This window comes from Amblyomma americanum, chromosome 2, assembly GCF_052857255.1.
Source record: "Amblyomma americanum isolate KBUSLIRL-KWMA chromosome 2, ASM5285725v1, whole genome shotgun sequence".
NCBI classification, from domain to species: domain Eukaryota; kingdom Metazoa; phylum Arthropoda; class Arachnida; order Ixodida; family Ixodidae; genus Amblyomma; species Amblyomma americanum.
The window spans coordinates 224753065-224769413 of record NC_135498.1 but is presented as its reverse complement, the minus strand read 5'-3'; the positions used below and the strand labels follow the sequence as shown (position 1 = coordinate 224769413).

The 16349-nt window shown below is 47.2% G+C and overlaps 1 protein-coding gene across 1 annotated transcript in view; it reads left to right on the top strand.

The window, feature by feature from the left end:
• LOC144120388 (uncharacterized) overlaps nt 1-16349 on the top strand; it is a 340433-nt gene that overhangs the window by 126872 nt on the left and 197212 nt on the right. Inside the window, exon 2 of the mRNA XM_077652736.1 lies at nt 13634-13710. Coding sequence (XP_077508862.1) covers nt 13634-13710 — 77 coding nt within the window. The remainder of the gene's footprint in view (nt 1-13633; nt 13711-16349) is intronic.

The following is a 16349-nucleotide window of genomic DNA, read 5'->3' as shown; positions in this document are numbered from 1 at the left end:
CGCTGCTTGTGAAGGCAAATTTTCGTTATGCCTTAGGTTGCAGCCAGCAGGCAGATGCGCTCACAACAGGCCTGACGAAGTTCTATGTGCTGACAAGGCTGCACTTTTATGTTTTTATGTAATTATTAAAAGGGCTGAACCAATCGCAACAGGAACGGCGGAAAAAAATTATTCACGAAGATAAGCGTTGTCTATAGTGCCTCTCTCGTAGCAGCCGTAAGCAGTGCCTTGAAAAAGAGGTGGCTGCCCGTTTATTGTACCAATAAACTTGTTTGCTACTACCATTAGCTCCCCTACTTTCTTTTTATATGTTTATTACGAAATTTCGCGCATTGTAGGAACCGCCGTGACTGCCTACTAATGGCATCACCGTAGCAGGAATTATCTCTCTAGATTTCAGTGAATGTGTACTTTGGAAAATAAAAGCTGAACTTGATGAAATAAAGCCTCGTCGATTCGGTATCTCTCTGTTCAGGAGGCGTAAGTACGCATGCCGCAATTGTTTTGCTAACTTTAACAGTGAATGTGATTGCGTCTGGACGTGCATCGAAAATTTTGATAGAAAATTAATCGATTTGCTCAACCACAATTTTACTTCTGCCCTGTTTTTGAGGTCTGCGTTCAGAAATGCAACCGGATCGTCGTACGGCGGCTCTGTCTCTGCACCCGTCGGGTCGGCTTTATCTTCGCACAAACTTATGGAATGTCCGCCTTTGCACCTTTTCCGGGCTCTTTGCCTTGAGAAGTAGGTTTTAAGAAAAATGCATTCGAGCTGCAGACGTCCGATTTTCGGTGTTACACCAGATGCACACAGGTTTCTCGGCGCTGCGAATGCAGCGCGTATCGTGGGTATGTCGCGGGTTCTTTACAGCCGGTGCTCCGGTGGCGCCATCTCGCGCTATCGACGTGAGATGGCGCACCCGCGGGCTCTCCCTGAACCCACTACCCCCTTCTAGAACACTATAACTGCGCTTCGCGCGCTCGCCGCGCCATCTGGCATGACGTCACACCGCGCCGCTCGCCGCCGCCGCTTGGTAGGACGTGACACCACGTTCCTCACCGTTGCTCTCACCTCCACTCGCTTCGACAGCTGCGCCGCATACGTGATAAGATGTCACAGGATTGCGAAGGAGAGCTGGCGTGCGCCGTAACCGCAGTTGAGGCGACAGTATGGACGGTGACAATTCTGATAAGCTGGAGGAGGCCTGGAATCGACAGCGGAACGAGATGAAGAGGAAACAGACGAACAGCGCGCCGAACGACTGGCTAAACACCGCCGTGAATATGCCGCCGCGAGACAGGCACGTTTGACGTCCGGTGTCTCGACCGCTCGCAGCAGAGACAGCAGCCGGAGGAGAGCCCTGAGTCCTGCTTCACTGAGGACGGCCCGTGATGAACGATGGGATGCCACCAAGAGACTTCAGCGGCGGGCTCAACAAACCGAAGAACAACCTGCCGTTAGCCTAGAGAATAGGCGTAAGAGTGACGCGACCCCTTAACACCTTGGATTGCCTCGGTGCTGAAATCAAACATGGACCGTCAGGTCAACTGGACATTTATGCCAGTTTCATACGTTGTGGAATATGTGAACGAGGCCAACCGGGGAGTTTCACACTTGCTTTCGCTACATGTATCCTGGCATAGCCCTAACTAAGCCCCTGCCATTTTTTTCTTCATATTGCGCCCATGTTTCACCAGGAGAATCTAGAGTGCTGTAAAAAACTAAATTATCTCGGCGAGACCGGTCTTCGATTCATACAGACGTGATTCTAGAGCGACAGTTTGGGTGTGAATTTTGATGCGCAGTGCTGTAGGCACCAGTTCTTCAAAGCAATGTCAAAGCATTCCTTATATTAGAAAGTACAAGGCAGTGGATAAAAAAAAACATTTGGACCGATAGCCGTGTGGCTAGTGAAAGGGTCCAGTACAAAATAAAATTTAAAATACACCAGGCAACTGCAATAAGCAAAAATATTCTTAAAGAAAAATGAAGAAAAATAAACAAGCTGGAATAAAAATGGCTCCGAACAAAACACCCACTTGAAGTAACATTTCATGGCAAAGCAATTCAAAAAAAGCGAAACAAAAAGAAACACAGGGCGATAAGGAACAGGAAAGAAAAGTTCACAAACGTCAACAAACCGTTAAAAATAGGGGTAGTAAGGGCCCATCATCGCTGCGCATAATGGAAATCTTGCTGCACAACGGCGCAGAACACAGCAGGAACAAAGAAACACAGCACAGCGCCCCTCCTGTGTTTCTTGGTTCCTGCTGTGTTCTGCGCCGTTCTTGGGCGCTGCTCTCTAATGTTTCACATACGAACCAACAAGCCCAAACTCTAACTTTAGTCGAAAACAAGGAGGACAATAGGGCGGGGCCCCGAACTTCAAACTTTTGAAAAGAGGCGAACCCATATTTAAGAGGTGCATATTAGGCCACATGTCCAAGGAAACCGGAGCAAAGGGAAAACAGGAAACAAAAAAGCACTGGTGCTGAAAACAACAAGCACAAGAAGGGGCGTGACTGAAGTGAAAGGAACTTGATGACCACCAGCCAACTAATTATTTTTCTGGGCAAGCGAAGCTCCGATAAAAGATAGAGCGGATGCTCAGCCGAAATCTCCACATCTACCACTGCACCCACACAGAGCAATGAACTAAGAAATTTTTTTTTCAAAGGGCAAACAATACTGCATCAGTGTCAACGAAAACAGACGGCCAAAACGAAGCATAGGGGAAATGTTTAGAGGTCATATTTGAAGGTTACACAATGACAGAATTAAACTTGTTTACGCGAGAAAAAACATAAAATACAACAAATAACATTGCCAAAATGTACATACACAAATAAAAGAAGCTAAAAAATCCTACAAAAAGAAGGTAACACTTTGAAGAATATAATGTCGTAACACACTTCACTAGTAAGCATGATGGTGAAAAAGATAAAAGCCCAACAAGGAGCACGGCAAAAAAAAAAAGAGGTAAAGCAGCGACGAGCTACTAAAATGCGCAAAAAGCACCAAGATATCAGTAAAAACGCGTTTGCTAAAGATTATTGCTGTAACCTAACATTTCGTGAAAGGCTCCTTCTTTTCCTGGTAGGAACTTTGACGGCTATCTTACGCACTGATCAGATAAACCTTTGTTTTATGGCAGCCTCAATATTCTCAGTGTTAGCGCATCATCATGTACTCCTAACAAAGAATAATGCGCAATCATTATCCATCAGCTCCCAGCAAATTGCGGTTTTGATTTTGCGTTGTAATGGCGGGTGTTATTTTTATTTATTTATTTGTACATACTGCAGCGCCTACAGTGGCAATCGCAGGAGTGGATATATACATTCAAAAACTAAAGACATGGTAGCAAAAATATAAAACATCAAAGTTAAATACATAAGGGAAATCGCACATATTGGGAGCATGGGTACAGTACGTAAAGAGATTACGAATCAGTTATGGCCTGTATAAATTTTTCTATAGGAAGAGAACGCACTGGACCGGGCAATGTATTCCAGTGTTCGATGGTGTAGCGCGGAAAGAAACTATATAAAACTAGTGCGAGCAAAGTAAGGTGAAAAATTAAGATAATGATAACTTCTGGTTGACGATGGTAGTGCACTTGTAATGTACCTGTCGATAGTGCTAATTAACGACACAGTGCAGAAATTTCAATGATTCTAGTTGCTGGCGACTAGCAAGGGTAATGATTTGTAATAATTTCAGAGCATAAGAGGGTGAAAAATCACTGCAGTATTTATTACATAACAAACGAACTGATCTCCTTTGGATGGCCTCAATTTTCTTAATCTCTGTTACCTTGTAAGGATTCCACACGAAACAAGGATAGCCACGAATTGGACGGATTAGGGATTTATACATTAGTGACCTGGTTTCTTTCGGAGCCTGAGCTGATGTTCGTCTCAGATATCCTAATTTTTTTACGTTTATATTACAAATGAAGTCAAAATGTTTAGGTTATGATAATTTGGAAAAAAAATAATTCCGAGGTACTTGTACTCGGACACCCTTTGAGGGGATATGTTATGAAAAGAGTAATCAAAAACCGATGAAGAGGAACTGTTGCTTAATGTCATGACGTTAGCTTTGCGAAGGTTAATATTCATCTGCCAGCTTTCACACCACGTACCGAAGCTAGAAAATGATTCATTAATGCGGTAATGATCATCTGTAGAGTGAATGATGTCATATAAAACGCAGTCATCAGCGTACATGCGAATATTCGAGGTGATGTTACAAGCGAGGTCATTTATATACAACATAAACAATAAAGGTCTTAAGACAGAGCCTTGTAGCACACCAGATGTTACGGGGGCGACGAAAGAAGGGGCTGAACTGCAGTTAACAAACTGTAAGCGCTCAAAGAAGAAATTAGAGATCAAGGTCACTAAGGTCGAATTCTTCAATATAAAAGTTAATTTGAACATTACCTTAGAACTAATAACAGTGTCAAATGCTTTCGAAAAATCAATGAAAAGAGCGTCAATTAGACAACCACAGTCCATATTTTGAGCAATGTCGTGCAGGAATTTCGTTAATTGTGTAGATGTCCTAAAACCTCGCCTGAAGCCATGCTGAACATTAGATACAATGTTATTCAATTCAATCAATTGTACGATGTGCGTATGGATGATATGCTCTAGCATTTTACGAGATGACGGCGTAAGCGAGATAGGCCTGTAGTTTTCAAGAAGTTGCTTATTGCCTGACTTAAATAACGGCAGAACTTTTGCCAATTTCCAGGACTTAGGGACAATACCAAAACAAAGAGGCTTAATAAAAAAAACATGTAGATAACGAGATGTTCTTAATGTGTATCTAACGAGTAATACTTTCGGTATTCCATCAGTCCCGGTTCATTTTTTCACATACAAATTCATCATCATATTGAGAACACCCTGCCAGGAAGCTGTTACATCATCAATTGAAGATGGTTCGCATAGAGGAATAACGGAGAGACTAAATTTTCATGTTCAAAGACAGAGTGAAAGAATGAGTTAAAAGCGTCTGAAATGGTCTTGGCGTCTTGAATGACGAGGTTGTGGTTGCGGGCTAGTTGGTATAACATTGCTGTTGGTATAGCAGAAGACTAACCTTAATGTCTGATCGGACAAGCAGAGCAACGCCCCTTCCTCTGCCTGTTTTCCTATCTGCCGGAAATGCAGTATAACCAGGGGGAGTGAATTCAACATCAGTTGTAAGTCAGCGCCTGTGTCGTACGTTACTCTCTTCGTCCTGTGTTCGCGCGGTTCTCTTTTCAGCAACGTTTTAAATTAATTGGTCGTTAACAATAAATGAATTTGATGGCACATCCTTAGGAATGATCGTGGACCAAAATATTTTTGGGTTGCTGATCAGTAAATGTTGCAGTTGAACACGAAAATAAAAAATCTTTTTCAGAAGCTATCAAAACACGCTCTTCTTTCGCTTTGTTAAACTGGGCAATGCTTTCCGGTTTAGAACACGATCTCAATGATAGTAACCTTCTTATCCGACGTGACAGATGCAAAATATCCCGGTTAATCCGGGGAGCGTTTAAGTTTTTCTTTTTAGTTTTAACAGGGACAAAAAAATTAAATTACTGCAGGTTTTAACAGCACTCTAAAAAAATCAACTTAAGTGTCAATGTCACTTATTTTACTAAGTACTAAATATTCACTGAAACAACCAGCAAGATAGCCAGTGATCGAAACATGATCGGCACTATTGAAATCTGGAAAGGACGTTAAGGCATATTGCGGCTTAAGAATGGGACAAGTTATCGAAACTAGGACTGCTTTATGATCCGAGATAGCGTCTATTATTTCACATTTGTAACCTTTCGCTGCGAGATCGGAACTTTGGAAAACTAGGTATAGCAATGCTTAATTTCGAGTTGTACCATCGACAATTTGTGAAAGAGCAAACGTTGTAGAAATATTCAAAAGCTCAGTACAAATGGAAATGATCTTACCAGTAGTACAAAGGAATGGCCAATGAATTCCAGGGGCATTAAAATCCCCCATACACACGAGGCTGGATGCAGTGGAATTGTTTTCAAACATGCGCCGATACAGATTAAGCGAGTTGTCGATAGAAGAGGCAGATGGGCGATAGAAGGTACAGATAACGATGGAGAACTTTGGGGAAATGATTCTGCACCAAGCAGATTCCATATGCGCGGGAATGGGCAGAAAACTAACCTTAAGGTCTGATCGGACAAACAGAGCAACACCCCTCCCCTGCCTGTTTGCCTATCTGCCGGAAACGCAGTATAAGCAGGGGGAGTGAATTCACATTTTCCTGAAGAACAGCACGAACTTGGACACGGACAGAAGGAAGAGGCACAGACGGGACAGCCATAGACGCCATTGTTGTACGTGAAATAATGCGTGCTCCACGTACGCGTTCTATATATCCGGTCACAAGGAAGAAAGATAATCCGGTAAAACTTAACTTGTTTAATTGGCCGAATGGCAAAAGAAAACTTTACAGCAGAGGTTGGAAACACGGCCTTTCCGTTCAGCGTCCCGCACAACCACTGTCCCGATGCCGGGCCGAGTCCTCCCTTTCCTCCTTTCCGGCGACAGGCAGACGAGCCGGCCGATGACCCCGCAGACCGCCGCCCGGTTCATCCGGGCGCCCGCCGTCTGGTCCGCCCGCGCGCACACACAGACACGTGCACACACACACACACAGCACTCCCGCCGTCCTGGGTTCGTTGGCCGATAACATCGCGCACCGCACGGCGCCGTCTCAGCTCTTTTGTCTCCGACACACTCCCCCCCAAATGATGGAAGTCATTTGTTAGCCGGAGAGTTCCAAAGGGTATATAAGTTGAATCGGCCGCCGAAATCTTGCCCCCCCTGGCATTCGGACCTCAAAAGCTCTTGCCTTGTTGTCTCTTCCAGTGAAAGCCCTTTCAATCATTCCAAGCTTCCACATTTGGCGCGGCTGCAGAGCTTCTTTTAAGAGGACCACATCGCCAATGTCAACTTGTCTTCCACGTTGAACGCCTTTGGAATGTGTCAGCTGCAACTCCTTTAAGTATTCAGAGCACCAGCGCTTCCAGAACCCCTCCAACGCTTTATTACGAGTCGAGATCATATGTCGCAGGTGGTCACAGGTCAGAGCGGCGATTTCCTTTCGTTGTAGCGCTGGTAGAGAGGTCAGTCGTTTTCCGGTAAGAAACATAGCAGGGCAAAGGGGCTCCGGTTCATTTGGCTCTGTGTAAACGTGTGTAAGTGGGCGGGAATTCAGTACAGCTTCCACTTCGGTCAGCGTAGTTGTCATTTCCTCAAGTGTAAGGTAGCCTCTTCCGAGAGTCTTCTTCAACGCTTGCTTCGTCAGTCCGACAAGACGCTCGTAGAAGCCACCCCACCAGGGTCCGCGTTCTACAATGAACTTCCACTGAACCCGAGCGCTTACAATGTACTCTTGCACCTTGGCACTTCGCATCGCATCCCAGAGACGTCCCAAATCCTTGTTCACTTTCTTGAATGTGAGAGCGTTATCACTGTAGATGGTGCTCGGAAGTCCTCGTCTGGCGGTGAATCTTCGAAATGCGAGAAGGAATGAGCTCGCTGACATATCGCTGACCAGTTCCAGATGGATAGCTCGAGTGACTGCGCAGGTGAACAGCGCTATATAGCACTTGGTTGGAGAGGTCCCCTTGACAACGAGTGGCCCGGCAAAATCAACACCGGTCACCTGAAAGGGTTGGGCCTCGGTTATGCGGTCTTTAGGTAGTGGAGCAGTCACTTGATTTGCTGGTTGAGCGTTGAACCGTTGGCATGTTACACATTCTCTTAGAGTCCTCTTCACCAGCTGCCTCGCTCCGATCACCCAATACCTTTCCCTGAGCGGCGTTAAGGTGCAACGTATCCCTCCGTGCAGCACTTTGCGGTGACAGTAAAGAGCAAGCAGCTTCGATAGGTGGCTCTGCTTAGGTATCACGACGGGATGCTTAGCATCATAGTCCAGGTGACTACGTTGTAGCCGTCCATCAATTCTCAGGATTCCCTCGTCGTCCACCATAAGAGAAGCATTTCTGAGTGGAGAGTCGACGGGGAAAGCTTGCTGGTTATGAACGCTTTTTAGCTCTCTGTGAAAGCCTTCCCTCTGCTCGTTGCGGATCCAAAATATTTCAGCCTGATCGAGTTCTTCGGCGGTAAGAGCTCCGACTTCATCGTTGCGTCGTCTCATCCTTGAGACGAATCGAAGCACCCAAGCTGTGACTCTGATCAGTCTGATGAAGGAGCTGTAGCGCTGAATGTCCATTAATGAAGGGGATTGCACTTGAGATGACATGGCCGGCAGCGCCTTCGTTGGCTGTTTTAGCTCCAGTTCCGCATCAGAGAACGCGTTCTGCACTAGTCCCTGTGGCCACTCGCCATCAGGTTTGCGGAGCCACTGGGGCCCTGTCCACCACACGTCGCTGGCCGCAAGGCGAGAAACGGAAACGCCGCGCGTCAGGAGGTCCGCAGGATTCTCTTTTCCTGGGTAGTGCCTCCATTCATAGCCGCCGGTGACGCGCTGAATCTCGCATACACGGTTTCGCACAAACTGCTGCCAGCGTCCCGCATCTCCTCGTATCCAGTGGAGCGCTATCGCAGAGTCGGTCCACAAAATTACTCGACCAGGGTGCAGTTCGATCGTGCTTAGGATGTAGCTGCATAGTCGAGCAGCGAGCAAACATGCCATGAGTTCCAGCCTCGCTAGAGTGAGTTCTTTCAGGGGGGCCACTCTCGATTTGCTCATCACGACCGTTGAATTCAGGCCGTCCTCCGAGGCGATGGTAAGGTATGCGACCGCCCCATAAGCCACGGGACTGGCGTCTGCAAAGATGTGTAGATCCGTCTTTGTTGACTGCCCGTTTACGTCCGCTCCATAGTACCGCGGCACCTGTACTTCAGAGAGGTGTTTTAATTCACCGTGCCATGTAAGCCACCTTTCGGCTACATCACTTGGTAGGGGATCATCGCACTCCACGTTTCGTCGCCACAGATTTTGAAACAAGATCTTGGCCCGCACGATAAAGGGTGACAGCCATCCCAACGGGTCGTAAATCCGTGCCGTAGTTTGTAGCATGGATCGTTTGGTGTCTGGTTTACCAGTGTCGTCTGTGACGCAAGACGCAAAGGTCAGGCGATCTGTAATGGGGTCCCATGCCAGTCCTAATACCTTGAGTACACCGGACACAAATCCCAGAGGCTTGGTTTCGTTACAGTCTTGCCCAAATCGCTGGCGCAGCCTCTCGTTGTTCGACGACCACTTGTGCAGCTTCATCGAGGCGGCGTGGAAGATTGCATTGGCCTCGGTGTATAGCTTCACTGCCTCCTCTTCGTCATCTGCACCAGTTAGTAGGTCATCTACATAAAGGCCTTGCTGCAGCTGGCTCGCGGTGTGGGGAAAACCTTCCTCGCACGATTTCAGGTGGTGCTGAAGAGTAGCGGAGAGTAAGAACGGGCTCGCGGTGGTTCCAAACGGAACTCGCTTCATGCGCCACGTTTCAATGGGAGGCAACGGAGAACCGGGCTGAGTGGTCCCTCGGAACCAAAAAAATCGAAGGGCGTCTCTGTCTTGTTCTCGGATTCCAATTTGCAGAAAGGCCTGTTGGATGTCAGCGACAAGTGCAACTCGGTACTTGCGGAAATTAAGAAGGAGCCCCACGAGGTCCGCAGTTAGATTGGGTCCAGTCTCGAAGTTATCATTGAGACTCTTGGAATTCTTTCCGCGGGAGGAAGCATCAAATACGACCCTCAGTTTTCGGGAATCGAATGACCGCTTGATGAGGCATGTGATAAACGCAGTGGTTGCGGATGGTCTCGTCTTCTACCCGTTCTGCAATGTCGGAGACGCCATACTGCCTAATGGTCGTGTCATACTCTTGGAGCAGGTCAGGAGCCCTCCTGAGCCGGTTGGCCAGCTGACTGAGTCGCTTCAGCGCAATTTCCTTGTTGTCCTCGAGAGAAATCTCGGATTTCCAGGGCAACGCAACTTCATAACGATTACCGTCTCGCTTGATGTTGTCCTCAAAAAACTCCAAGGCCTCACATGGTTTTTCGTTGTCTTCGCTCTCATTCACCCCAATTGATTCTAAGGTCCAAAATTTGGTCAGAATATCAGTTGTTTCTTTTTCAATCACTGAAGTTCGCAGTGTCACGGTGTGGAGGCAGTTTGTCTGCTCGATATCGCTCTCAATAGGCCCTTGAACAGTCCACCCAATTGATGTTTCTACTGCCCTCAGTCGTTTTCCTAATTTGACACATCTGCCCGTCGTGAAGTCCCATAGATGATCAGACCTGATGAGCAGCTCAACCTTTTCTGCACCGCTGTCTGTTGAGAAGTCAGCTGCTTCGTACCCGAGGGATATCAACCTTTGCAGTACATTTCCCGGTGGCGAGGGTATCGGCTGGTCACAAATTACATCTGTTTCCAGCACTTCGAGCTCGCGCTCACATCCGCGCCTCGTCTTTAGCGTAACTCTGACTCTTCGGAACTCACGTTCCTCTTGGTGGCCTCCGAACACACCGACAGTCACCCTTTCATGCCCGAGAAGCGTGCATCCCATTTTCCGTGAGGTGTCAGAGGTGATGTAGGAGCGCTGACTTCCTCCGTCGAACAGGACTCGCACCTGCGCGTTGGAAGTTTCTCCACTACATAACGCAGTCGCGGTCTGTAACAAAACTGTTCTTTTGAGAGCGGAGCTGTCTCCCGTGGTCGTAGCTTCGAGGCTTATCTGTGCATTAGTCACTGTTCGGTTCGCTCCGGGTGGCCTGTTACTTGAGTATGTCGGGTCGCACATCGTGCTGGCATGCTTCTTGTGGCATTTGTTGCACTGCAGGTTTACGCGGCATGCTCGTGACCGATGTCCAGTTCTAGTGCACCTAAAGCAACGGCCGGACGACTGCAAAAGTCGTTTCTTCTCCTCTAGACTTTTTGAGGCGTCGCAGTTGTGCGTTTGGTGATCGTTAGAGTCACAGAAGAAGCAGGTCAGCGGGCTCGAGCTCTGATGCAACATCGCTGCGGATCGGACATGCTTGTCATGCGTTTTACGAAGCTGCTTGTGACTCTCTTTAGTGCCTTCTTTAGGTTGTCGACAGAGGTCCATGCCTTGCAGTGCAGCCAAGTTCTCTCTGCTTTCGACCTCTACTCTCAAAAAGGAGAGTAACTTAGAAAATGAAGAGACGGTACCTTCTCCAGTCTCGTCCGTAGTGTGCGATGAGGCATCGGAGACGGAGCCTTGTTGCTCGCTGGCGAGACGGTCGGTGTCGGCAACGCACCTTCGGTTGAAGTCTAGCAGAATGTCCTGTGGCATTGCTCGTTGTGCAATCGGAAGTAGCATTGAACTGAAGGTGTCCAACTTCCGTCCGAGCGCTTCCAGTCCTCTGATGTGCGCCGCCAAGGTGTCGTAGAGACGGCGAAGACCACGGACATCATCTGAAGAACGCACCGGCTTCAAATCAATTAGACTCTTCAGGTGTTCTTGCGCAAGAAGTTCTTCGTTTCCAAACCGCTTCCTCAAGAGTTGGATAGCGTCGTTGTAACATCGTGACGTCGATGGAAGGCCCGCCAGCGCAGCAGCCGCATCGCCTGTCACCGATGCTCGCAGGTAGTGAAACCTGTCTGTGTCAGTCAATTCTTCGTTTTTATCCACTACCTGCTCAAACACTTCCCAAAAGGCTTGCCAGTCAGAGCGCCGCCCGGTGAATTTGATCAGTTCAATTTTCGGCAGCTTTACTCTCGTCTTCACCGACGTGGTCGTTATGGGGGCTGGCGTGGTCGTTTGGATGGCAGTGCCGCTGCCCGCCGAATTCACTTCAGCCTGCGTTGTTGACGAACCACTGTCGACTCGAAGTTGAAGTACAGCAAGGCACGCTGTAATACGGTTATGATAATCGTACACTTGCTGATATTCGTTTTCAGCATCTTCTTCCGGTACTAATGGCTCAATTTCTTCGTTGACGTGCTCTAGCTGTTGCTGCAGCCTAATGAGTCGAGCGTGGAACGATACAGCTTCTGTAATCGTGAGGGACGCTTGTCGCTCCTCAGTTTCGTTGGTAAGCTTCGTAGTTTGCGAGCGTAATACTTTTCGTTTCTTTAAAAGGCGCTCCATTCTCTTCTACAGTTCGTTTAAGCCAATTAGTTTACCGGATTGATGACATGGATAATCGTCGTTGCCGAGACTTACGTGAAGTGGATGCGTTGATCGTGAGCGTTGGAGCGATGTAGCGATGATCTCACAAATCCACAGCAGAAGTCCCGGGTTTCGGCACCAAACTTGTTGTACGTGAAAGAATACGTGCTCCACGTACGCGTTCTATATATCCGGTCACAAGGAAGAAAGATAATCCGGTAAAACTTAACTTGTTTAATTGGCCGAATGGCAAAAGAAAACTTTACAGCAGAGGTTGGAAACACGGCCTTTCCGTTCAGCGTCCCGCACAACCACTGTCCCGATGCCGGGCCGAGTCCTCCCTTTCCTCCTTTCCGGCGACAGGCAGACGAGCCGGCCGATGACCCCGCAGACCGCCGCCCGGTTCATCCGGGCGCCCGCCGTCTGGTCCGCCCGCGCGCACACACAGACACGTGCACACACACACACACACAGCACTCCCGCCGTCCTGGGTTCGTTGGCCGATAACATCGCGCACCGCACGGCGCCGTCTCAACTCTTTTGTCTCCGACAGCCATCATGCAGCCAAGTTTCAGTCATGGCAACAATTTGAGGTGAACAGACAGAAATGAGCGAGAGTAGACTGGCAGATTTATTGATGACGCTTCATACATTAATATTCAAGAGGGTGAGACTTTCCACAGAGTTGCAAGCAAGTCATTCAGAAGGTATAGTGGGCGGGAAAGACTGCCATGAAGTTGACGGACCAGCTTTTGGCGAGGACGTTGGAGACGCATTTTGTACACAAGGATTATCCGGATTATTTTGGGTACCAGACAGCTTAACCAAAGAATTTTAAGCGTGATCCCAATCGTTCCGGACGTTATCGATAAAAAATTGGTCAAAATGCAGCCGCACCCGCGGACTGTTACTACGAAAAGAAGCCGATGCGTCCCACAGTTTTGGTCGCACATAGCGCACCCTAAGCGAAAACTCCCCCGTAATGTAAAATTTAAACCCTTTTACCTTAGACAAATGCTTCATTAAATTCATTTTTTCACGAAAGTCAAGGAGTCTCAGAACAACTGGACGAACCTGGCCGTTGCGCCTTTTGCCTATCCTGTGGCAACGCTCGATCTGAGGGCATTCAATACTTGTTTTTTCCGTAAGGAACAGAGAGCGAGCATCGCGAGCGGTTTGCCAAGTCATCCATCTTACTAAATAAGCTTGCAGTTGTACCATTTGTTAGAGAAAATACAGAATGCGGCTTTTCGCGGCCTTGACCACATGACAATGATTCTAGTGCTTATATGCGGGATTCCAAAGCTTCAAAACGTGGCAAAAACAGTGCCTTTAAAGGGCATTAGCCTAGTGTGATTCGAAATGGTATTTATATCTGGCTTTCGGCCAGTTGCAAGCCACGTGACACGTGTAAGACATTAACTCAAGTTCACTGATGCCGAGGCATCGACTGCAGAGCAGAGCGCATTGGACAAGCCCTGCTCTGGTTTTTGCAGTGGCCGAAGACGACTGCTTTCCCTTGACTTCCTGGATGAGGTCAAACATCCAGCGCAGTACACGGCTTTCCTGAATGGTACGTCATCCTTCCGCCGCATGATTTCGGTATTCAGCACCGTGATTTGGTTGGGCTTGTTGGTGTGTTGTTGATAAACGACATCTAGTGCAGCAGAAGTACACAAAGACGGAAACGAACCGCGCAAGAACAGAACGTGCACGTCTTGGACGGTGTAGCAACAAGCCAGAGAGCTGCAAACCGGTTGACGATTACTTTTTGCAAGTTGTGCCTGGGGGATTGAGTTGTTCTCAACTGTGTATAATCAAGAGTTCATCTGGATATGGCGGACTGGGCCGTTGTCTTTTTGACTCATTTCGGCTTTCTCGGGGTGCGCTGCGGCAATGCTGGTGAACAAATTCTGTCATTGGCTTCTGCAAATTCATTTCTATGCGCACATCTTTCTCCCCAATAACGCGTTAGCTTTTGAGGACTTTGCATTAACGTATTCCCAGAGCCGGGCAGAACACGCTGATGGGAAATAGGCGCACATTTTAGGGAAGACGAAGCGGAGAGAACAGCGTTGAACAGAAAAATGTGCTACCTGACATCCGCTGTCTCGCCGTTTCATGTCGTTGTTGTTGTTGCCTCACAAGCGTTTCGCTGGGGGGGGGGGGGGGGGGGGGGGGGGCTGTTCCTTTTAGCGCTCCTTCTACAAACCAAGTAAGAGATATCAAATTTTTCGAAGATCTGAACCGTTGCTAAAGAAATTACAAATCGCTGTCATTGATTCTTTATAACTTTATAACTTTTGCCTTTCTCTAAGTATTATACGTCGCAATGCACGTGTTACCCTCATCACCCTGACTACCCCAACTGCAAGGCAAAGGCCTCTCTCCCATATATCTCCAATTAACCCTGACCAGTGCCAGCTGCGGCCACCCTAGCCCCTGAAACTTCTCGATCTCGCCCGCCCACCTAACTTTCTTCCGACCCCTGCAACATTCCCTTCCTCTTGGAATCAACTCCTTTACTCTTAAGGACCAGCGGTTATCTTGCCGCTGCACTGCATGCCCTGCCGAAGCCCATTTCTTCCTCTTGATTACGACTAAAATGTCGTTAACCCTCCGCCTTCTTCCTGTCTCTTGATGACGGAAGCAAGCAGTCGCCGAATCCAAGGAGCACAGGGGATGTCTTTTAAGAGTTAACTGCTGAGCTAGTTGGTTTTTACACATATTACCGAGGCGACATATTATCAATTTGGTAGTTTTTATGAATGAGAGTATAGCTTGTGCATTTGTTTGTTTTCTTCCTATTGTTTCTCATGTATGAATTATATTTGTTACTATTTTTTTTTTGCTGCGTGCTTGCTGAATGCCATATACTGTATGCTATGTTTCTCATGTATTATTATCAGAGAAGGAACTAATATGTTATCATTTTGCTGTATGTTAGCTTTATGCAACATACTAGGGGGCTCAGGTTATCTTCAAGCGAAAAATGTTCGCTTTTTGCCTGAGCCTGTCCATATCTTTAAGGTGCAAATAAAAATGAAATGAAATGAAAGAAGAGAAGACGACCACATGCCGTCGGTGCGATCTGAAACCATGACCTCCAAATTCCACGCCGGGTGCTATACCACCTGAGCCACCGCGGCGGCTGCCCAATCTTCTGCTTTCGGAAGTATTTATGTGCACTGTAATCGAAAATTGAGAATGGTCACTAGCGCAACCCTCGTCCGTAGCTGTGGATGTAGTACGCCCTGTATTACCTTGAGTGCCACGCGGGAATGTAATCGGTAACGGCGGAAGCTCTGCGAGATCTCTCTTATTCTATCAATGACATCAAAACTGCCAGATTCGAGCCCATCATGAAACTATTCAGCAGACAAGGGAATGGACAAAGGTGCTTGTTGCGACATAAATGACGGAAGCTAAAGTCGCTGAACCAACGAGAATAGGGGATCTTTTTTATTAATTTTGTAGTTCTATCAAGAGAGGATAGTAAAAGCAAAAAAGAAAAAAACAGCAAGACGCCGGTGGGATCCGAACTCACGAAATTATGAGGTCGTGTGCTCGGATCCAGCCATCGACATTAGATTGTTTTTTTGCTATGCTTTGTGAATCTCTTATGAATAAAACTACAAAATTAATAACAAAAAATACATCCCCTATGCTCCTTAATAATTTCGGCGACTTTTGGCTTCCTTCACTTGTGTCGTAACGAGCACTTCTTTCCGTTTACTTGTCTCCTGCCTCTTAAGGTAAGACCTACATTTTTCTTTCCATAGCTGGGTAAGCTGTCCTTAACTTAAGATGAACCCTTTCCTTTGGCCTCCACGTTCTCCCCCCCCCCCCCCCCAGGTAAGCACTGGTAAGGTATAGTTGTTATATAGTTTTCTTTTGAGGGACATTGATAAACTACCATTCACGATCAGAGATAACCTGCTAAATGCGTTCCACCCCGTTGTTATTCTTTTAGTTATTTCCCTTTCATGATCCGGATTTGCGGTCACTACGTACCCTCAGTAGACGCATTCCCTTACCACTTGCAGCTCGTCGCTACCAATTATAAACTACTGTACCCTTCCGAGACAATTGAACGTTAGTTTATTTTTCTGAATATTAATTTTTATTGAATATATCTCACCCACAATGAATGTTCAATATTGCATTTATATTACGGACTAAATCGTTCTCAATACCGATATTCACTACGCG